This window comes from Salmo trutta, chromosome 8 (genome assembly GCF_901001165.1).
Source record: "Salmo trutta chromosome 8, fSalTru1.1, whole genome shotgun sequence".
NCBI classification, from domain to species: Eukaryota; Metazoa; Chordata; class Actinopteri; order Salmoniformes; family Salmonidae; genus Salmo; species Salmo trutta.
In genome coordinates, this window is record NC_042964.1 from 20,978,966 (window position 1) to 21,002,338 (window position 23,373).

The 23,373-nt window shown below is 41.9% G+C and overlaps 1 protein-coding gene and 16 non-coding genes across 17 annotated transcripts in view; 1 reads left to right on the forward strand and 16 right to left on the reverse strand.

The window, feature by feature from the left end:
• LOC115198453 (alpha-actinin-3) overlaps window positions 1-3,894 on the forward strand; it is a 34,691-nt gene extending 30,797 nt beyond the window's left edge. The window contains exons 19-22 of the mRNA XM_029760397.1: window positions 170-235; window positions 713-871; window positions 1,000-1,076; window positions 1,780-3,894. Coding sequence (XP_029616257.1) covers window positions 170-235; window positions 713-871; window positions 1,000-1,076; window positions 1,780-1,861 — 384 coding nt within the window. The 3' untranslated portion in view covers window positions 1,862-3,894. The remainder of the gene's footprint in view (window positions 1-169; window positions 236-712; window positions 872-999; window positions 1,077-1,779) is intronic.
• Window positions 3,895-4,907: 1,013 nt separating this feature from the next.
• Window positions 4,908-4,981, reverse strand: trnan-guu (transfer RNA asparagine (anticodon GUU)). Its single transcript has one exon. It is a non-coding gene; the product is annotated as a tRNA-Asn (tRNA).
• Window positions 4,982-6,095: 1,114 nt separating this feature from the next.
• Window positions 6,096-6,169, reverse strand: trnan-guu (transfer RNA asparagine (anticodon GUU)). Its single transcript has one exon. It is a non-coding gene; the product is annotated as a tRNA-Asn (tRNA).
• A 1,112-nt stretch (window positions 6,170-7,281) lies between these two features.
• Window positions 7,282-7,355, reverse strand: trnan-guu (transfer RNA asparagine (anticodon GUU)). The gene has a single exon. It is a non-coding gene; the product is annotated as a tRNA-Asn (tRNA).
• Window positions 7,356-8,467: 1,112 nt separating this feature from the next.
• trnan-guu (transfer RNA asparagine (anticodon GUU)) lies at window positions 8,468-8,541 on the reverse strand. The gene has a single exon. It is a non-coding gene; the product is annotated as a tRNA-Asn (tRNA).
• Window positions 8,542-9,654: 1,113 nt separating this feature from the next.
• trnan-guu (transfer RNA asparagine (anticodon GUU)) lies at window positions 9,655-9,728 on the reverse strand. The gene has a single exon. It is a non-coding gene; the product is annotated as a tRNA-Asn (tRNA).
• A 1,112-nt stretch (window positions 9,729-10,840) lies between these two features.
• On the reverse strand, window positions 10,841-10,914 carry trnan-guu (transfer RNA asparagine (anticodon GUU)). The gene has a single exon. It is a non-coding gene; the product is annotated as a tRNA-Asn (tRNA).
• Window positions 10,915-12,026: 1,112 nt separating this feature from the next.
• trnan-guu (transfer RNA asparagine (anticodon GUU)) lies at window positions 12,027-12,101 on the reverse strand. Its single transcript has one exon. It is a non-coding gene; the product is annotated as a tRNA-Asn (tRNA).
• Window positions 12,102-13,213: 1,112 nt separating this feature from the next.
• trnan-guu (transfer RNA asparagine (anticodon GUU)) lies at window positions 13,214-13,287 on the reverse strand. The gene has a single exon. It is a non-coding gene; the product is annotated as a tRNA-Asn (tRNA).
• A 1,114-nt stretch (window positions 13,288-14,401) lies between these two features.
• On the reverse strand, window positions 14,402-14,475 carry trnan-guu (transfer RNA asparagine (anticodon GUU)). Its single transcript has one exon. It is a non-coding gene; the product is annotated as a tRNA-Asn (tRNA).
• A 1,113-nt stretch (window positions 14,476-15,588) lies between these two features.
• On the reverse strand, window positions 15,589-15,662 carry trnan-guu (transfer RNA asparagine (anticodon GUU)). Its single transcript has one exon. It is a non-coding gene; the product is annotated as a tRNA-Asn (tRNA).
• Window positions 15,663-16,774: 1,112 nt separating this feature from the next.
• On the reverse strand, window positions 16,775-16,849 carry trnan-guu (transfer RNA asparagine (anticodon GUU)). Its single transcript has one exon. It is a non-coding gene; the product is annotated as a tRNA-Asn (tRNA).
• Window positions 16,850-17,961: 1,112 nt separating this feature from the next.
• Window positions 17,962-18,035, reverse strand: trnan-guu (transfer RNA asparagine (anticodon GUU)). Its single transcript has one exon. It is a non-coding gene; the product is annotated as a tRNA-Asn (tRNA).
• Window positions 18,036-19,147: 1,112 nt separating this feature from the next.
• trnan-guu (transfer RNA asparagine (anticodon GUU)) lies at window positions 19,148-19,221 on the reverse strand. The gene has a single exon. It is a non-coding gene; the product is annotated as a tRNA-Asn (tRNA).
• Window positions 19,222-20,333: 1,112 nt separating this feature from the next.
• On the reverse strand, window positions 20,334-20,407 carry trnan-guu (transfer RNA asparagine (anticodon GUU)). The gene has a single exon. It is a non-coding gene; the product is annotated as a tRNA-Asn (tRNA).
• A 1,112-nt stretch (window positions 20,408-21,519) lies between these two features.
• Window positions 21,520-21,593, reverse strand: trnan-guu (transfer RNA asparagine (anticodon GUU)). The gene has a single exon. It is a non-coding gene; the product is annotated as a tRNA-Asn (tRNA).
• A 1,112-nt stretch (window positions 21,594-22,705) lies between these two features.
• Window positions 22,706-22,779, reverse strand: trnan-guu (transfer RNA asparagine (anticodon GUU)). Its single transcript has one exon. It is a non-coding gene; the product is annotated as a tRNA-Asn (tRNA).
• Between the last annotated feature and the right edge of the window lie 594 nt (window positions 22,780-23,373).

The following is a 23,373-nucleotide window of genomic DNA, read 5'->3' on the forward strand; positions in this document are numbered from 1 at the left end:
GTGAATTTTGAATAGTCAGTGATTTCTTGCCACCGTAGTTGTTCCTCCACACTGAGGGATAGTGTCTCCAGCGTGTTACGTTCACATAATCGTTGATCATTCCATCGTTCATTGATCATATGTCCAATCATAAAAACTGATGCTTGTGTTCTCCCTCTCTCTTTTGCAGAAGAGAAACGGCATGATGGACCCCGACGACTTCCGTGCCTGTCTCATCTCCATGGGTTACGATCTGGTGAGTAGCCTAGCTACCAACAGGAAGTGACCTCACCTTCATTTCTTCTCAGTCCCCTTTATACAAAATGACGGCGCTCTATCTGGTTGTATACAGTTATAGTATAAATGGCATCCGTTTTTATACTAAAGGTTTCAAAAACATGTTCTCCTCAACAATGATATGCTAATAATCTACTCTAATGTGTTGTCCAATAGGGTGAGATGTTCTAATCTACTGTAACATGTTGTCCAATAGGGTGAGATGTTCTAATCTACTGTAACATGTTGTCCAATAGGGTGAGATGTTCTAATCTACTGTAACATGTTGTCCAATAGTGTGAGATGTTCTAATCTACTGTAACATGTTGTCCAATAGGGTGAGGTGTTCTAATCTACTGTAACATGTTGTCCAATAGGGTGAGGTGTTCTAATCTATAGTAACATGTTGTCCAATAGGGTGAGGTGTTCTAATCTACTGTAACATGTTGTCCAATAGGGTGAGGTGGAGTTTGCCCGCATCATGACCTTGGTGGATTCAAACAACACAGGCGTGGTCACCTTCCAGGCCTTCATCGACTTCATGACCCGTGAGACGGCCGAGACAGACACCGCTGACCAGGTCATGGCTTCCTTTAAGATCCTGGCCTCCGACAAGGTGAGCTAGAACATTTTAATTTGGCCAGATCTCCCTTGAAAAATATTTTCACATCTGTGGGACAACCTGGTAAATACAATTAAATAAATACATAGAAATGAAATAAATATATACCTCCTCTCTCCCAGGCCTACATCACGGTTGACGAGCTGCGCAGAGAGCTGCCCGCAGAGCAGGCTGAGTACTGCATCAGCCGCATGACCAGGTACACAGAATTACAAAGGTCAAATAGGGGGTGCTTATATTTGTCCGGTTTCACACGTGTACAACTGTGTAACCTATACAAGTGTGTGGCTATGACACAGGCCACTTTAGTAATATAATGTATCTCTATGACCAGGGACACAGGCCACTAGTAATATAATGTAACTCTATGACCAGGGACACAGGTCACTCTAGTAATATAATGTATCTCGATGACCAGGTACATTAGATCTCTCTAGTAATATAATGTATCTCGATGACCAGGTACATTAGATCTCTCTAGTAATATAATGTATCTCTATGACCAGGTACATTAGACCTCTCTAGTAATATAATGTATCTCTATGACCAGGTACATTAGATCTCTCTAGTAATATAATGTATCTCGATGACCAGGTACATTAGATCTCTCTAGTAATATAATGTATCTCTATGACCAGGTACATTAGACCTCTCTAGTAATATAATGTATCTCTATGACCAGGTACATTAGACCTCTCTAGTAATATAATGTATCTCTATGACCAGGTACATTAGACCTCTCTAGTAATATAATGTATCTCGATGACCAGGTACATTAGATCTCTCTAGTAATATAATGTATCTCGATGACCAGGTACATTCGATCTCTCTAGTAATATAATGTATCTCTATGACCAGGTACATTAGACCTCTCTGGTAATATAATGTATCTCTGTGACCAGGTACATTGGAGCCGACGGCCCAGCCGGAGCCCTCGACTACATCTCTTTCTCCAGCGCACTCTATGGAGAGAGCGACTTGTAAACCCCCTCTCCTGTATGGAGAGAGCGACTTGTAAACCCCCTTTCCCCCTCCTCTTGTCTTCCCTTCATCTTCCCCCTCTCCTCTATGGAGAGAGCGACTTGTAAAACTCCTCTCCTCCTATTCCTCCTCCTCCTCCTCCTGTTCTTTCTTCCCACCATCCTCTCCCTCCTGTACAGAGAGAGGTTTAGATACCCCTTCTCCTCTCCTCTTTTCCCCTTCCCCACTCCTCCCTCCATCCACCCCCGTGCTGTCCACACTGCCCAGAGAGGAAAAGAGAGCGGGAGGCTTTGCTCAGATCAAATCTCCGAGACCCATGTCCTGTTAAGGTCTGGCTGGATTTCTAATGTTTAACTCTCATCCCTCTCTCGTCCATACTGTCATCCGTACTGCACCAAGTGCCTGATGAGCCAGAATACCTGGTGTCACACGATGATCCGTTTCACATTAACTGCCTTTCAGTACGATCGACCGGACAGAGTGGAGTCATGGGGGAAAAAACAAAGGAGGGACAAAATAAAAATAGTTTCACACTAGCAGAGTTTCTGAGCAGAGCCCCCAGCCCTATACCTCACCTCCTCAAATAATATTACAGTTCCTATTATTTGGAAGGGTTTAAAAGACAACAATGAAATATTGTTTGGTTGGTTGTGTATTGATGCAGATGCATGCTTTGTTTATAGTAGAAATGCTGTCCATGTTGAATGGTTGAATCTCCCCCCAACACACAAATCCTTTATAGCAGCTCCCCATCCCCATACAAACACCCCTCTCTTTCCACAGAAACGTGTAATGTTGTCCAAATGCTTTCATAATGTTGTAATTTGGTATTTCAGAGAGTATAGGGTGCCATCAGAAGAGAGCAGTGAATTGTGGGTAAAAGGTAGTTAACCCCTGATCTCTGATCAACTTGTTTAGAGGGGTGAGGACACTGACAGGAAGAATTATTTTGATTGGAGGATAGGGTGAGGATGCTGACAGGAAGGCTCATTTTGATTGGAGGATACAAAGATAAAGGAGTATAATAACTGTTATGGCCAGAAAGAAGCGTGTCGGTCACCTCTCTCCTCCGTCTCATCCCTCTATCATCACTCCATCATCTGTACCAGGGATATGACTACACCAATAGAATGATATAATATGTAATATTTTACATATACTATTTAATATCCTATGAAACCATATTGAGGTTGTCTGCTTGCTGTGCATTTTGAGAGGAGCGAGAGACAGGTAGAGGGGTTGAATAGTGAAAAAGAGTGAGAGAGAGTGCGAGAGAGAGGAAATCAGGTAAAGTTCTGGAGATAAAGGAATATGGACTCAGGAACCCTGAGTCCAGGTATGGTGAAACAAAGTTAGGCCCAGGCTTCATCCAAAATGGCACCCTATTCCCCATAGGCTCTAGTCAAAAGTAGTGCACTACATAGGTTATAGGGTGCCATTTTGGACTCAGACCCAGTGTAGCCTAACTATCTATGCAAGGAAGCTTTTAGGTTGTGGTCCAGTTCAATAAGGATGGCTGCGTTCCAGGCTGACTACACCGCAGACGGCTGCCAGATCTCACCAACGCCCGGATACGTGTTAAACATATCAGCTAACCACATCATACGATATAGCAATCTGATGCCTGACTGCACAGTTGATGAGGTGGCACTCAACCATTTGCAATGTAATTAGCCTGGAACATGACGTGTTTAAAACAGAACCTGAGAATGTCAGCCGTGAAGTGAGCAAGGGTATTCTAATGACAGTGTGCAATTCTCAAATCTACACCCAATTCCCTACGTCGTGCACTAGTTTTGACCTGATCCGAAGTAGCCAAGTGCACTACGGAGGGAATAGGGTGTCATTTAGGACAAAGCCAGAGCCAGTAACTCCCCTTTGCATGGATTCTTTCTCTTCTGTCTTCTCTATTATCCCTTCCTCCTGTTTTCCCTCTATTCTATCACCCGCTACAAGAGCTTGCTTCCACACAATCCTTCAAAGTTAAAGTCACACCTTGGAATAAATAAAAAAGGAAAACTATATTACTATATGAAGTTTTGTGTTGTGTTTTTATTTCCCATCGATCACCATAAAGGGAGTTGCGATACTGTTGAAGTAACATCAGTTGCAACTGTTCAGAAGTAAAGCAAAATGTCCAAGGCAGTTCCTGGTTCATTAAATATTACATAAATACAAGAAAGAACTGTAAGACTTATTTAAATGTAAACACCGTAATGTCACTAAGACTTACAGACTTTATATAGCATAAACATTCAAGAATGAAAATATAATATGAAACTGAGTTAATTGGATATATTAACAAAATACATTCACAGTGCATATTAGCAGAGGGTCAATGCCAACACAAGCCTCTCTAGAGCAGTCAGTTAGCGTGTTTGACAATCTATCTAAAGATTGGTGCTTCGACACCACCCATGGATGACATTTTTCAGATTGTAGCGATGTGAAACTTCCTGACTTGTAAGTGAGCTTCCATGAGACTTTGGCCTGCTGAGGGTCAATATAATCACAAGTCTCTGTGGCGCAGATGATCAGAGACCATTGACAGCCATTTAGGTATGGTATAGCAGCAGGTATAGGAACTTGTCATCTTTCATGTTCAACAACACACCAATCACATGTGACAATAGGAAACAAAGCAGGTCAAAAGCGAGCTTACTGTAAATCCAGGAAGGTCTTTCCACATCACTATAATTGGAAAGATAGCATCTCTGGGTGGGCTCAAATCACCAACCTTTAAACTAACGGCCTAAGGCGCTAACCAATTGCGCCACAGAGACTTGTAATTATATTGACCCTCAGCAGGCCAAAGTCTCATGGAAGCTCACTACAATTCAGGAAGTTTCACATCGCTACAATCTGAAAAATGTCATCCATGGGTGGTGTCGAAGCACCAATCTTTAGATAGATTGTCAAACACACTAACTGATTGCACTAGAGAGGCTTGTGTTGGCATTGACCCTCAGCAGGACAAAGTAACAGGGAATCTCATTACAGGTCCAGGATGTCACATCCGCATCATGGAGCACAACAAACTGAAAACTCTCGTCCCTGGGTGGGCTTGAACCACCAACCTTTAGATTAACAGTCTAACGCGCTAACCAATTGCGCCACAGAGACTTGTTGTATGTCTGACCCTGACACTTGATCGCTGGCCATCCGTGATCTCATCCAACTGTACATGGAGTTTACGAAACAACAACACTTTGCTTCCAATGGTTGTGTCAACGTGCATCGAAAGTGCCGCAACATTTTCAAGGAAGTAGCCCTGTAGTTCTCGAATGTTTGTTAGGTTTTTGAATGGCCTTAAAAGGGCAAAAATGTAGCACAATGTTTGTCAGCGCAACATTATATAAATGGCATCTGGCAGGAGTAAATTCAGCCACAATCACAAATATAATTTGATAAATATATATCTTAAACAACTGCGTTTTTACGAATGTAATATATGATCGCCAAGCCCATTCAAAATAATTAGGGGACTGACCCCGGAAGAATGATGTAATGGCGAGTCACTTTCATGGCGTATAGGCACACATATTCACACAAACACACACATACTGGACCAACATTGTCCTTCAAGCGAGATACATTTAAATGCTAAGGGTTTTCATGCCAGATTGACATAATTTACATTGTCATACTTGCCGGATTAATATGAATAAATGATATGTTCCATGGAGACCACAGAATGATCAAGCTATTGAGTAACAGAAGATCAGAGACCATTGACATCCATTTAAGTATAGTATAGCAGCTGGTATAGGTTCTTGTCATCTTTCATGTTCAACAACACACCAATCACATGTGACAATAGGAAACAAAACAGGTCAAAAGCGAGCTTACTGTAAATCCAGGAAGGTCTTTCCACATCACTATAAATGGAAAGATAGCATCTCTGGGTGGGCTCAAATCACCAACCTTTAAACTAACGGCCTAAGGCGCTAACCAACTGCGCCACAGAGACTTGTGATTATATTGACCCTCAGCAGGCCAAAGTCTCATGGAAGCTCACTACAAGTCAGGAAGTTTCACATCGCTACAATCTGAAAAATGTCATCCATGGGTGGTGTCGAAGCACCAATCTTTAGATAGATTGTCAAACACACTAACTGATTGCACTAGAGAGGCTTGTGTTGGCATTGACCCTCAGCAGGACAAAGTAACAGGGAACCTCATAACAGGTCCGAGGATGTCACATCCGCATCATGGAGCACAACAAACGGAAAACACTCGTCCCTGGGTGGGCTTGAACCACCAACCTTTAGATTAACAGTCTAACGCGCTAACCAATTGCGCCACAGAGACTTGTTGTATGTCTGACCCTGACACTTGATCGCTGGCCATCCGTGATCTCATCCAACTGTACATGGAGTTTACGAAACAACAACACTTTCTTCCAATGGTTGTGTCAACGTGCATCGAAAGTGCCGCAACATTTTCAAGGAAGTAGCCCTGTAGTTCTCTAACGTTTGTTAGGTTTTTGAATGGCCTTAAAAGGGCAAAAATGTAGCACAATGTTTGTCAGCGCAACATTATATAAATGGCATCTGGCAGGAGTAAATTCAGCCACAATCACAAATATAATTTGATAAATATATATCTTAAACAACTGCGTTTTTACGAATGTAATATATGATCGCCAAGCCCATTCAAAATAATTAGGGGACTGACCCCGGAAGAATGATGTAATGGCGAGTCACTTTCATGGCGTATAGGCACACATATTCACACAAACACACACATACTGGACCAACATTGTCCTTCAAGCGAGATACATTTAAATGCTAAGGGTTTTCATGCCAGATTGACATCATTTACATTGTCATACTTGCCGGATTAATATGAATAAATGATATGTTCCATGGAGACCACAGAATGATCAAGCTATTGAGTAACAGAAGATCAGAGACCATTGACATCCATTTAAGTATAGTATAGCAGCTGGTATAGGTTCTTTTCATCTTTCATGTTCAACAACACACCAATCACATGTGACAATAGGAAACAAAGCAGGTCAAAAGCAAGCTTACTGTAAATCCAGGAAGGTCTTTCCACATCACTATAATTGGAAAGATAGCATCTCTGGGTGGGCTCAAATCACCAACCTTTAAACTAACGGCCTAAGGCGCTAACCAACTGCGCCACAGAGACTTGTGATTATATTGCCCCTCAGCAGGCCAAAGTCTCATGGAAGCTCACTACAAGTCAGGAAGTTTCACATCGCTACAATCTGAAAAATGTCATCCATGGGTGGTGTCGAAGCACCAATCTTTAGATAGATTGTCAAACACACTAACTGATTGCACTAGAGAGGCTTGTGTTGGCATTGACCCTCAGCAGGACAAAGTAACAGGGAATCTCATTACAGGTCCAGGATGTCACATCCGCATCATGGAGCACAACAAACTGAAAACTCTCGTCCCTGGGTGGGCTCGAACCACCAACCTTTAGATTAACAGTCTAACGCGCTAACCAATTGCGCCACAGAGACTTGTTGTATGTCTGACCCTGACACTTGATCGCTGGCCATCCGTGATCTCATCCAACTGTACATGGAGTTTACGAAACAACAACACTTTCTTCCAATGGTTGTGTCAACGTGCATCGAAAGTGCCGCAACATTTTCAAGGAAGTAGCCCTGTAGTTCTCTAACGTTTGTTAGGTTTTTGAATGGCCTTAAAAGGGCAAAAATGTAGCACAATGTTCGTCAGCGCAACATTATATAAATGGCATCTGGCAGGAGTAAATTCAGCCACAATCACAAATATAATTTGATAAATATATATCTTAAACAACTGCGTTTTTACGAATGTAATATATGATCGCCAAGCCCATTCAAAATAATTAGGGGACTGACCCCAGAAGAATGATGTAATGGCGAGTCACTTTCATGGCGTATAGGCACACATATTTACACAAACACACACATACTGGACCAACATTGTCCTTCAAGCGAGATACATTTAAATGCTAAGGGTTTTCATGCCAGATTGACATCATTTACATTGTCATACTTGCCGGATTAATATGAATAAATGATATGTTCCATGGAGACCACAGAATGATCAAGCTATTGAGTAACAGAAGATCAGAGACCATTGACAGACATTTAGGTATAGTATAGCAGCAGGTATAGGAACTTGTCATCTTTCATGTTCAACAACACACCAATCACATGTGACAATAGGAAACAAAGCAGGTCAAAAGCGAGCTTACTGTAAATCCAGGAAGGTCTTTCCACATCACTATAAATGGAAAGATAGCATCTCTGGGTGGGCTCAAATCACCAACCTTTAAACTAACGGCCTAAGGCGCTAACCAACTGCGCCACAGAGACTTGTGATTATATTGACCCTCAGCAGGCCAAAGTCTCATGGAAGCTCACTACAAGTCAGGAAGTTTCACATCGCTACAATCTGAAAAATGTCATCCATGGGTGGTGTCGAAGCACCAATCTTTAGATAGATTGTCAAACACACTAACTGATTGCACTAGAGAGGCTTGTGTTGGCATTGACCCTCAGCAGGACAAAGTAACAGGGAATCTCATTACAGGTCCAGGATGTCACATCCGCATCATGGAGCACAACAAACTGAAAACTCTCGTCCCTGGGTGGGCTTGAACCACCAACCTTTAGATTAACAGTCTAACGCGCTAACCAATTGCGCCACAGAGACTTGTTGTATGTCTGACCCTGACACTTGATCGCTGGCCATCCGTGATCTCATCCAACTGTACATGGAGTTTACGAAACAACAACACTTTCTTCCAATGGTTGTGTCAACGTGCATCGAAAGTGCCGCAACATTTTCAAGGAAGTAGCCCTGTAGTTCTCTAACGTTTGTTAGGTTTTTGAATGGCCTTAAAAGGGCAAAAATGTAGCACAATGTTTGTCAGCGCAACATTATATAAATGGCATCTGGCAGGAGTAAATTCAGCCACAATCACAAATATAATTTGATAAATATATATCTTAAACAACTGCGTTTTTACGAATGTAATATATGATCGCCAAGCCCATTCAAAATAATTAGGGGACTGACCCCAGAAGAATGATGTAATGGCGAGTCACTTTCATGGCGTATAGGCACACATATTTACACAAACACACACATACTGGACCAACATTGTCCTTCAAGCGAGATACATTTAAATGCTAAGGGTTTTCATGCCAGATTGACATAATTTACATTGTCATACTTGCCGGATTAATATGAATAAATGATATGTTCCATGGAGACCACAGAATGATCAAGCTATTGAGTAACAGAAGATCAGAGACCATTGACAGACATTTAGGTATAGTATAGCAGCAGGTATAGGAACTTGTCATCTTTCATGTTCAACAACACACCAATCACATGTGACAATAGGAAACAAAGCAGGTCAAAAGCGAGCTTACTGTAAATCCAGGAAGGTCTTTCCACATCACTATAAATGGAAAGATAGCATCTCTGGGTGGGCTCAAATCACCAACCTTTAAACTACCGGCCTAAGGCGCTAACCAACTGCGCCACAGAGACTTGTGATTATATTGACCCTCAGCAGGCCAAAGTCTCATGGAAGCTCACTACAAGTCAGGAAGTTTCACATCGCTACAATCTGAAAAATGTCATCCATGGGTGGTGTCGAAGCACCAATCTTTAGATAGATTGTCAAACACACTAACTGATTGCACTAGAGAGGCTTGTGTTGGCATTGACCCTCAGCAGGACAAAGTAACAGGGAATCTCATTACAGGTCCGAGGATGTCACATCCGCATCATGGAGCACAACAAACGGAAAACTCTCGTCCCTGGGTGGGCTTGAAACACCAACCTTTAGATTAACAGTCTAACGCGCTAACCAATTGCGCCACAGAGACTTGTTGTATGTCTGACCCTGACACTTGATCGCTGGCCATCCGTGATCTCATCCAACTGTACATGGAGTTTACGAAACAACAACACTTTGTTCCAATGGTTGTGTCAACGTGCATCGAAAGTGCCGCAACATTTTCAAGGAAGTAGCCCTGTAGTTCTCTAACGTTTGTTAGGTTTTTGAATGGCCTTAAAAGGGCAAAAATGTAGCACAATGTTCGTCAGCGCAACATTATATAAATGGCATCTGGCAGGAGTAAATTCAGCCACAATCACAAATATAATTTGATAAATATATATCTTAAACAACTGCGTTTTCACGAATGTAATATATGATCGCCAAGCCCATTCAAAATAATTAGAGGACTGACCCCGGAAGAATGATGTAATGGCGAGTCACTTTCATGGCGTATAGGCACACATATTTACACAAACACACACATACTGGACCAACATTGTCCTTCAAGCGAGATACATTTAAATGCTAAGGGTTTTCATGCCAGATTGACATCATTTACATTGTCATACTTGCCGGATTAATATGAATAAATGATATGTTCCATGGAGACCACAGAATGATCAAGCTATTGAGTAACAGAAGATCAGAGACCATTGACATCCATTTAAGTATAGTATAGCAGCAGGTATAGGAACTTGTCATCTTTCATGTTCAACAACACACCAATCACATGTGACAATAGGAAACAAAGCAGGTCAAAAGCGAGCTTACTGTAAATCCAGGAAGGTCTTTCCACATCACTATAAATGGAAAGATAGCATCTCTGGGTGGGCTCAAATCACCAACCTTTAAACTAACGGCCTAAGGCGCTAACCAACTGCGCCACAGAGACTTGTGATTATATTGACCCTCAGCAGGCCAAAGTCTCATGGAAGCTCACTACAAGTCAGGAAGTTTCACATCGCTACAATCTGAAAAATGTCATCCATGGGTGGTGTCGAAGCACCAATCTTTAGATAGATTGTCAAACACACTAACTGATTGCACTAGAGAGGCTTGTGTTGGCATTGACCCTCAGCAGGACAAAGTAACAGGGAATCTCATTACAGGTCCAGGATGTCACATCCGCATCATGGAGCACAACAAACTGAAAACTCTCATCCCTGGGTGGGCTTGAACCACCAACCTTTAGATTAACAGTCTAACGCGCTAACCAATTGCGCCACAGAGACTTGTTGTATGTCTGACCCTGACACTTGATCGCTGGCCATCCGTGATCTCATCCAACTGTACATGGAGTTTACGAAACAACAACACTTTCTTCCAATGGTTGTGTCAACGTGCATCGAAAGTGCCGCAACATTTTCAAGGAAGTAGCCCTGTAGTTCTCTAACGTTTGTTAGGTTTTTGAATGGCCTTAAAAGGGCAAAAATGTAGCACAATGTTTGTCAGCGCAACATTATATAAATGGCATCTGGCAGGAGTAAATTCAGCCACAATCACAAATATAATTTGATAAATATATATCTTAAACAACTGCGTTTTCACGAATGTAATATATGATCGCCAAGCCCATTCAAAATAATTAGGGGACTGACCCCGGAAGAATGATGTAATGGCGAGTCACTTTCATGGCGTATAGGCACACATATTCACACAAACACACACATACTGGACCAACATTGTCCTTCAAGCGAGATACATTTAAATGCTAAGGGTTTTCATGCCAGATTGACATAATTTACATTGTCATACTTGCCGGATTAATATGAATAAATGATATGTTCCATGGAGACCACAGAATGATCAAGCTATTGAGTAACAGAAGATCAGAGACCATTGACAGACATTTAGGTATAGTATAGCAGCAGGTATAGGAACTTGTCATCTTTCATGTTCAACAACACACCAATCACATGTGACAATAGGAAACAAAGCAGGTCAAAAGCGAGCTTACTGTAAATCCAGGAAGGTCTTTCCACATCACTATAAATGGAAAGATAGCATCTCTGGGTGGGCTCAAATCACCAACCTTTAAACTAACGGCCTAAGGCGCTAACCAACTGCGCCACAGAGACTAGTGATTATATTGACCCTCAGCAGGCCAAAGTCTCATGGAAGCTCACTACAAGTCAGGAAGTTTCACATCGCTACAATCTGAAAAATGTCATCCATGGGTGGTGTCGAAGCACCAATCTTTAGATAGATTGTCAAACACACTAACTGATTGCACTAGAGAGGCTTGTGTTGGCATTGACCCTCAGCAGGACAAAGTAACAGGGAATCTCATTACAGGTCGAGGATGTCACATCCGCATCATGGAGCACAACAAACTGAAAACTCTCGTCCCTGGGTGGGCTTCGAACCACCAACCTTTAGATTAACAGTCTAACGCGCTAACCAATTGCGCCACAGAGACTTGTTGTATGTCTGACCCTGACACTTGATCGCTGGCCATCCGTGATCTCATCCAACTGTACATGGAGTTTACGAAACAACAACACTTTGTTCCAATGGTTGTGTCAACGTGCATCGAAAGTGCCGCAACATTTTCAAGGAAGTAGCCCTGTAGTTCTCTAACGTTTGTTAGGTTTTTGAATGGCCTTAAAAGGGCAAAAATGTAGCACAATGTTCGTCAGCGCAACATTATATAAATGGCATCTGGCAGGAGTAAATTCAGCCACAATCACAAATATAATTTGATAAATATATATCTTAAACAACTGCGTTTTCACGAATGTAATATATGATCGCCAAGCCCATTCAAAATAATTAGGGGACTGACCCCGGAAGAATGATGTAATGGCGAGTCACTTTCATGGCGTATAGGCACACATATTCACACAAACACACACATACTGGACCAACATTGTCCTTCAAGCGAGATACATTTAAATGCTAAGGGTTTTCATGCCAGATTGACATAATTTACATTGTCATACTTGCCGGATTAATATGAATAAATGATATGTTCCATGGAGACCACAGAATGATCAAGCTATTGAGTAACAGAAGATCAGAGACCATTGACAGACATTTAGGTATAGTATAGCAGCAGGTATAGGAACTTGTCATCTTTCATGTTCAACAACACACCAATCACATGTGACAATAGGAAACAAAGCAGGTCAAAAGCGAGCTTACTGTAAATCCAGGAAGGTCTTTCCACATCACTATAAATGGAAAGATAGCATCTCTGGGTGGGCTCAAATCACCAACCTTTAAACTAACGGCCTAAGGCGCTAACCAACTGCGCCACAGAGACTTGTGATTATATTGACCCTCAGCAGGCCAAAGTCTCATGGAAGCTCACTACAAGTCAGGAAGTTTCACATCGCTACAATCTGAAAAATGCCATCCATGGGTGGTGTCGAAGCACCAATCTTTAGATAGATTGTCAAACACACTAACTGATTGCACTAGAGAGGCTTGTGTTGGCATTGACCCTCAGCAGGACAAAGTAACAGGGAATCTCATTACAGGTCGAGGATGTCACATCCGCATCATGGAGCACAACAAACGGAAAACTCTCATCCCTGGGTGGGCTTGAACCACCAAGCTTTAGATTAACAGTCTAACGCGCTAACCAATTGCGCCACAGAGACTTGTTGTATGTCTGACCCTGACACTTGATCGCTGGCCATCCGTGATCTCATCCAACTGTACATGGAGTTTACGAAACAACAACACTTTGTTCCAATGGTTGTGTCAACGTGCATCGAAAGTGCCGCAACATTTTCAAGGAAGTAGCCCTGTAGTTCTCTAACGTTTGTTAGGTTTTTGAATGGCCTTAAAAGGGCAAAAATGTAGCACAATGTTCGTCAGCGCAACATTATATAAATGGCATCTGGCAGGAGTAAATTCAGCCACAATCACAAATATAATTTGATAAATATATATCTTAAACAACTGCGTTTTCACGAATGTAATATATGATCGCCAAGCCCATTCAAAATAATTAGGGGACTGACCCCGGAAGAATGATGTAATGGCGAGTCACTTTCATGGCGTATAGGCACACATATTCACACAAACACACACATACTGGACCAACATTGTCCTTCAAGCGAGATACATTTAAATGCTAAGGGTTTTCATGCCAGATTGACATAATTTACATTGTCATACTTGCCGGATTAATATGAATAAATGATATGTTCCATGGAGACCACAGAATGATCAAGCTATTGAGTAACAGAAGATCAGAGACCATTGACAGACATTTAGGTATAGTATAGCAGCAGGTATAGGAACTTGTCATCTTTCATGTTCAACAACACACCAATCACATGTGACAATAGGAAACAAAGCAGGTCAAAAGCGAGCTTACTGTAAATCCAGGAAGGTCTTTCCACATCACTATAAATGGAAAGATAGCATCTCTGGGTGGGCTCAAATCACCAACCTTTAAACTAACGGCCTAAGGCGCTAACCAACTGCGCCACAGAGACTTAGTGATTATATTGACCCTCAGCAGGCCAAAGTCTCATGGAAGCTCACTACAATTCAGGAAGTTTCACATCGCTACAATCTGAAAAATGTCATCCATGGGTGGTGTCGAAGCACCAATCTTAAGATAGATTGTCAAACACACTAACTGATTGCACTAGAGAGGCTTGTGTTGGCATTGACCCTCAGCAGGACAAAGTAACAGGGAATCTCATTACAGGTCCGAGGATGTCACATCCGCATCATGGAGCACAACAAACTGAAAACTCTCGTCCCTGGGTGGGCTTGAACCACCAACCTTTAGATTAACAGTCTAACGCGCTAACCAATTGCGCCACAGAGACTTGTTGTATGTCTGACCCTGACACTTGATCGCTGGCCATCCGTGATCTCATCCAACTGTACATGGAGTTTACGAAACAACAACACTTTGCTTCCAATGGTTGTGTCAACGTGCATCGAAAGTGCCGCAACATTTTCAAGGAAGTAGCCCTGTAGTTCTCTAACGTTTGTTAGGTTTTTGAATGGCCTTAAAAGGGCAAAAATGTAGCACAATGTTTGTCAGCGCAACATTATATAAATGGCATCTGGCAGGAGTAAATTCAGCCACAATCACAAATATAATTTGATAAATATATATCTTAAACAACTGCGTTTTCACGAATGTAATATATGATCACCAAGCCCATTCAAAATAATTAGGGGACTGACCCCGGAAGAATGATGTAATGGCGAGTCACTTTCATGGCGTATAGGCACACATATTCACACAAACACACACATACTGGACCAACATTGTCCTTCAAGCGAGATACATTTAAATGCTAAGGGTTTTCATGCCAGATTGACATAATTTACATTGTCATACTTGCCGGATTAATATGAATAAATGATATGTTCCATGGAGACCACAGAATGATCAAGCTATTGAGTAACAGAAGATCAGAGACCATTGACAGACATTTAGGTATAGTATAGCAGCAGGTATAGGAACTTGTCATCTTTCATGTTCAACAACACACCAATCACATGTGACAATAGGAAACAAAGCAGGTCAAAAGCGAGCTTACTGTAAATCCAGGAAGGTCTTTCCACATCACTATAAATGGAAAGATAGCATCTCTGGGTGGGCTCAAATCACCAACCTTTAAACTAACGGCCTAAGGCGCTAACCAACTGCGCCACAGAGACTTGTGATTATATTGCCCCTCAGCAGGCCAAAGTCTCATGGAAGCTCACTACAAGTCAGGAAGTTTCACATCGCTACAATCTGAAAAATGTCATCCATGGGTGGTGTCGAAGCACCAATCTTTAGATAGATTGTCAAACACACTAACTGATTGCACTAGAGAGGCTTGTGTTGGCATTGACCCTCAGCAGGACAAAGTAACAGGGAATCTCATTACAGGTCGAGGATGTCACATCCGCATCATGGAGCACAACAAACTGAAAACTCTCGTCCCTGGGTGGGCTCGAACCACCAACCTTTAGATTAACAGTCTAACGCGCTAACCAATTGCGCCACAGAGACTTGTTGTATGTCTGACCCTGACACTTGATCGCTGGCCATCCGTGATCTCATCCAACTGTACATGGAGTTTACGAAACAACAACACTTTGTTCCAATGGTTGTGTCAACGTGCATCGAAAGTGCCGCAACATTTTCAAGGAAGTAGCCCTGTAGTTCTCTAACGTTTGTTAGGTTTTTGAATGGCCTTAAAAGGGCAAAAATGTAGCACAATGTTCGTCAGCGCAACATTATATAAATGGCATCTGGCAGGAGTAAATTCAGCCACAATCACAAATATAATTTGATAAATATATATCTTAAACAACTGCGTTTTCACGAATGTAATATATGATCGCCAAGCCCATTCAAAATAATTAGGGGACTGACCCCGGAAGAATGATGTAATGGCGAGTCACTTTCATGGCGTATAGGCACACATATTCACACAAACACACACATACTGGACCAACATTGTCCTTCAAGCGAGATACATTTAAATGCTAAGGGTTTTCATGCCAGATTGACATAATTTACATTGTCATACTTGCCGGATTAATATGAATAAATGATATGTTCCATGGAGACCACAGAATGATCAAGCTATTGAGTAACAGAAGATCAGAGACCATTGACAGACATTTAGGTATAGTATAGCAGCAGGTATAGGAACTTGTCATCTTTCATGTTCAACAACACACCAATCACATGTGACAATAGGAAACAAAGCAGGTCAAAAGCGAGCTTACTGTAAATCCAGGAAGGTCTTTCCACATCACTATAAATGGAAAGATAGCATCTCTGGGTGGGCTCAAATCACCAACCTTTAAACTAACGGCCTAAGGCGCTAACCAATTGCGCCACAGAGACTTGTGATTATACTGACCCTCAGCAGGCCAAAGTCTCATGGAAGCTCACTACAAGTCAGGAAGTTTCACATCGCTACAATCTGAAAAATGTCATCCATGGGTGGTGTCGAAGCACCAATCTTTAGATAGATTGTCAAACACACTAACTGATTGCACTAGAGAGGCTTGTGTTGGCATTGACCCTCAGCAGGACAAAGTAACAGGGAATCTCATTACAGGTCGAGGATGTCACATCCGCATCATGGAGCACAACAAACTGAAAACTCTCGTCCCTGGGTGGGCTTCGAACCACCAACCTTTAGATTAACAGTCTAACGCGCTAACCAATTGCGCCACAGAGACTTGTTGTATGTCTGACCCTGACACTTGATCGCTGGCCATCCGTGATCTCATCCAACTGTACATGGAGTTTACGAAACAACAACACTTTCTTCCAATGGTTGTGTCAACGTGCATCGAAAGTGCCGCAACATTTTCAAGGAAGTAGCCCTGTAGTTCTCTAACGTTTGTTAGGTTTTTGAATGGCCTTAAAAGGGCAAAAATGTAGCACAATGTTTGTCAGCGCAACATTATATAAATGGCATCTGGCAGGAGTAAATTCAGCCACAATCACAAATATAATTTGATAAATATATATCTTAAACAACTGCGTTTTTACGAATGTAATATATGATCGCCAAGCCCATTCAAAATAATTAGGGGACTGACCCCAGAAGAATGATGTAATGGCGAGTCACTTTCATGGCGTATAGGCACACATATTTACACAAACACACACATACTGGACCAACATTGTCCTTCAAGCGAGATACATTTAAATGCTAAGGGTTTTCATGCCAGATTGACATAATTTACATTGTCATACTTGCCGGATTAATATGAATAAATGATATGTTCCATGGAGACCACAGAATGATCAAGCTATTGAGTAACAGAAGATCAGAGACCATTGACATCCATTTAAGTATAGTATAGCAGCTGGTATAGGAACTTGTCATCTTTCATGTTCAACAACACACCAATCACATGTGACAATAGGAAACAAAGCAGGTCAAAAGCGAGCTTACTGTAAATCCAGGAAGGTCTTTCCACATCACTATAAATGGAAAGATAGCATCTCTGGGTGGGCTCAAATCACCAACCTTTAAACTAACGGCCTAAGGCGCTAACCAATTGCGCCACAGAGACTTGTAATTATATTGACCCTCAGCAGGCCAAAGTCTCATGGAAGCTCACTACAATTCAGGAAGTTTCACATCGCTACAATCTGAAAAATGTCATCCATGGGTGGTGTCGAAGCACCAATCTTAAGATAGATTGTCAAACACACTAACTGATTGCACTAGAGAGGCTTGTGTTGGCATTGACCCTCAGCAGGACAAAGTAACAGGGAATCTCATTACAGGTCGAGGATGTCACATCCGCATCATGGAGCACAACAAACTGAAAACTCTCGTCCCTGGGTGGGCTTGAACCACCAACCTTTAGATTAACAGTCTAACGCGCTAACCAATTGCGCCACAGAGACTTGTTGTGTGTCTGACCCTGACACTTGATCGCTGGCCATCCGTGATCTCATCCAACTGTACATGGAGTTTACGAAACAACAACACTTTGTTCCAATGGTTGTGTCAACGTGCATCGAAAGTGCCGCAACATTTTCAAGGAAGTAGCCCTGTAGTTCTCTAACGTTTGTTAGGTTTTTGAATGGCCTTAAAAGGGCAAAAATGTAGCACAATGTTCGTCAGCGCAACATTATATAAATGGCATCTGGCAGGAGTAAATTCAGCCACAATCACAAATATAATTTGATAAATATATATCTTAAACAACTGCGTTTTCACGAATGTAATATATGATCGCCAAGCCCATTCAAAATAATTAGAGGACTGACCCCGGAAGAATGATGTAATGGCGAGTCACTTTCATGGCGTATAGGCACACATATTCACACAAACACACACATACTGGACCAACATTGTCCTTCAAGCGAGATACATTTAAATGCTAAGGGTTTTCATGCCAGATTGACATAATTTACATTGTCATACTTGCCGGATTAATATGAATAAATGATATGTTCCATGGAGACCAAAGAATGATCAAGCTATTGAGTAACAGAAGATCAGAGACCATTGACAGACATTTAGGTATAGTATAGCAGCAGGTATAGGAACTTGTCATCTTTCATGTTCAACAACACACCAATCACATGTGACAATAGGAAACAAAGCAGGTCAAAAGCGAGCTTACTGTAAATCCAGGAAGGTCTTTCCACATCACTATAAATGGAAAGATAGCATCTCTGGGTGGGCTCAAATCACCAACCTTTAAACTAACGGCCTAAGGCGCTAACCAACTGCGCCACAGAGACTTGTGATTATATTGACCCTCAGCAGGCCAAAGTCTCATGGAAGCTCACTACAAGTCAGGAAGTTTCACATCGCTACAATCTGAAAAATGCCATCCATGGGTGGTGTCGAAGCACCAATCTTTAGATAGATTGTCAAACACACTAACTGATTGCACTAGAGAGGCTTGTGTTGGCATTGACCCTCAGCAGGACAAAGTAACAGGGAATCTCATTACAGGTCGAGGATGTCACATCCGCATCATGGAGCACAACAAACTGAAAACTCTCGTCCCTGGGTGGGCTCGAACCACCAACCTTTAGATTAACAGTCTAACGCGCTAACCAATTGCGCCACAGAGACTTGTTGTATGTCTGACCCTGACACTTGATCGCTGGCCATCCGTGATCTCATCCAACTGTACATGGAGTTTACGAAACAACAACACTTTGTTCCAATGGTTGTGTCAACGTGCATCGAAAGTGCCGCAACATTTTCAAGGAAGTAGCCCTGTAGTTCTCTAACGTTTGTTAGGTTTTTGAATGGCCTTAAAAGGGCAAAAATGTAGCACAATGTTCGTCAGCGCAACATTATATAAATGGCATCTGGCAGGAGTAAATTCAGCCACAATCACAAATATAATTTGATAAATATATATCTTAAACAACTGCGTTTTTACGAATGTAATATATGATCGCCAAGCCCATTCAAAATAATTAGGGGACTGACCCCGGAAGAATGATGTAATGGCGAGTCACTTTCATGGCGTATAGGCACACATATTCACACAAACACACACATACTGGACCAACATTGTCCTTCAAGCGAGATACATTTAAATGCTAAGGGTTTTCATGCCAGATTGACATAATTTACATTGTCATACTTGCCGGATTAATATGAATAAATGATATGTTCCATGGAGACCACAGAATGATCAAGCTATTGAGTAACAGAAGATCAGAGACCATTGACAGACATTTAGGTATAGTATAGCAGCTGGTATAGGAACTTGTCATCTTTCATGTTCAACAACACACCAATCACATGTGACAATAGGAAACAAAGCAGGTCAAAAGCGAGCTTACTGTAAATCCAGGAAGGTCTTTCCACATCACTATAAATGGAAAGATAGCATCTCTGGGTGGGCTCAAATCACCAACCTTTAAACTAACGGCCTAAGGCGCTAACCAACTGCGCCACAGAGACTTGTGATTATATTGACCCTCAGCAGGCCAAAGTCTCATGGAAGCTCACTACAAGTCAGGAAGTTTCACATCGCTACAATCTGAAAAATGTCATCCATGGGTGGTGTCGAAGCACCAATCTTTAGATAGATTGTCAAACACACTAACTGATTGCACTAGAGAGGCTTGTGTTGGCATTGACCCTCAGCAGGACAAAGTAACAGGGAATCTCATTACAGGTCGAGGATGTCACATCCGCATCATGGAGCACAACAAACTGAAAACTCTCGTCCCTGGGTGGGCTCGAACCACCAACCTTTAGATTAACAGTCTAACGCGCTAACCAATTGCGCCACAGAGACTTGTTGTATGTCTGACCCTGACACTTGATCGCTGGCCATCCGTGATCTCATCCAACTGTACATGGAGTTTACGAAACAACAACACTTTGTTCCAATGGTTGTGTCAACGTGCATCGAAAGTGCCGCAACATTTTCAAGGAAGTAGCCCTGTAGTTCTCTAACGTTTGTTAGGTTTTTGAATGGCCTTAAAAGGGCAAAAATGTAGCACAATGTTCGTCAGCGCAACATTATATAAATGGCATCTGGCAGGAGTAAATTCAGCCACAATCACAAATATAATTTGATAAATATATATCTTAAACAACTGCGTTTTCACGAATGTAATATATGATCGCCAAGCCCATTCAAAATAATTAGGGGACTGACCCCGGAAGAATGATGTAATGGCGAGTCACTTTCATGGCGTATAGGCACACATATTCACACAAACACACACATACTGGACCAACATTGTCCTTCAAGCGAGATACATTTAAATGCTAAGGGTTTTCATGCCAGATTGACATAATTTACATTGTCATACTTGCCGGATTAATATGAATAAATGATATGTTCCATGGAGACCACAGAATGATCAAGCTATTGAGTAACAGAAGATCAGAGACCATTGACAGACATTTAGGTATAGTATAGCAGCAGGTATAGGAACTTGTCATCTTTCATGTTCAACAACACACCAATCACATGTGACAATAGGAAACAAAGCAGGTCAAAAGCGAGCTTACTGTAAATCCAGGAAGGTCTTTCCACATCACTATAAATGGAAAGATAGCATCTCTGGGTGGGCTCAAATCACCAACCTTTAAACTAACGGCCTAAGGCGCTAACCAACTGCGCCACAGAGACTAGTGATTATATTGACCCTCAGCAGGCCAAAGTCTCATGGAAGCTCACTACAAGTCAGGAAGTTTCACATCGCTACAATCTGAAAAATGTCATCCATGGGTGGTGTCGAAGCACCAATCTTTAGATAGATTGTCAAACACACTAACTGATTGCACTAGAGAGGCTTGTGTTGGCATTGACCCTCAGCAGGACAAAGTAACAGGGAATCTCATTACAGGTCGAGGATGTCATATCCGCATCATGGAGCACAACAAACTGAAAACTCTCGTCCCTGGGTGGGCTCGAACCACCAACCTTTAGATTAACAGTCTAACGCGCTAACCAATTGCGCCACAGAGACTTGTTGTATGTCTGACCCTGACACTTGATCGCTGGCCATCCGTGATCTCATCCAACTGTACATGGAGTTTACGAAACAACAACACTTTGTTCCAATGGTTGTGTCAACGTGCATCGAAAGTGCCGCAACATTTTCAAGGAAGTAGCCCTGTAGTTCTCTAACGTTTGTTAGGTTTTTGAATGGCCTTAAAAGGGCAAAAATGTAGCACAATGTTCGTCAGCGCAACATTATATAAATGGCATCTGGCAGGAGTAAATTCAGCCACAATCACAAATATAATTTGATAAATATATATCTTAAACAACTGCGTTTTCACGAATGTAATATATGATCGCCAAGCCCATTCAAAATAATTAGGGGACTGACCCCGGAAGAATGATGTAATGGCGAGTCACTTTCATGGCGTATAGGCACACATATTCACACAAACACACACATACTGGACCAACATTGTCCTTCAAGCGAGATACATTTAAATGCTAAGGGTTTTCATGCCAGATTGACATAATTTACATTGTCATACTTGCCGGATTAATATGAATAAATGATATGTTCCATGGAGACCACAGAATGATCAAGCTATTGAGTAACAGAAGATCAGAGACCATTGACAGACATTTAGGTATAGTATAGCAGCAGGTATAGGAACTTGTCATCTTTCATGTTCAACAACACACCAATCACATGTGACAATAGGAAACAAAGCAGGTCAAAAGCGAGCTTACTGTAAATCCAGGAAGGTCTTTCCACATCACTATAAATGGAAAGATAGCATCTCTGGGTGGGCTCAAATCACCAACCTTTAAACTAACGGCCTAAGGCGCTAACCAACTGCGCCACAGAGACTAGTGATTATATTGACCCTCAGCAGGCCAAAGTCTCATGGAAGCTCACTACAAGTCAGGAAGTTTCACATCGCTACAATCTGAAAAATGTCATCCATGGGTGGTGTCGAAGCACCAATCTTTAGATAGATTGTCAAACACACTAACTGATTGCACTAGAGAGGCTTGTGTTGGCATTGACCCTCAGCAGGACAAAGTAACAGGGAATCTCATTACAGGTCGAGGATGTCATATCCGCATCATGGAGCACAACAAACTGAAAACTCTCGTCCCTGGGTGGGCTCGAACCACCAACCTTTAGATTAACAGTCTAACGCGCTAACCAATTGCGCCACAGAGACTTGTTGTATGTCTGACCCTGACACTTGATCGCTGGCCATCCGTGATCTCATCCAACTGTACATGGAGTTTACGAAACAACAACACTTTGTTCCAATGGTTGTGTCAACGTGCATCGAAAGTGCCGCAACATTTTCAAGGAAGTAGCCCTGTAGTTCTCTAACGTTTGTTAGGTTTTTGAATGGCCTTAAAAGGGCAAAAATGTAGCACAATGTTCGTCAGCGCAACATTATATAAATGGCATCTGGCAGGAGTAAATTCAGCCACAATCACAAATATAATTTGATAAATATATATCTTAAACAACTGCGTTTTCACGAATGTAATATATGATCGCCAAGCCCATTCAAAATAATTAGGGGACTGACCCCGGAAGAATGATGTAATGGCGAGTCACTTTCATGGCGTATAGGCACACATATTCACACAAACACACACATACTGGACCAACATTGTCCTTCAAGCGAGATACATTTAAATGCTAAGGGTTTTCATGCCAGATTGACATAATTTACATTGTCATACTTGCCGGATTAATATGAATAAATGATATGTTCCATGGAGACCACAGAATGATCAAGCTATTGAGTAACAGA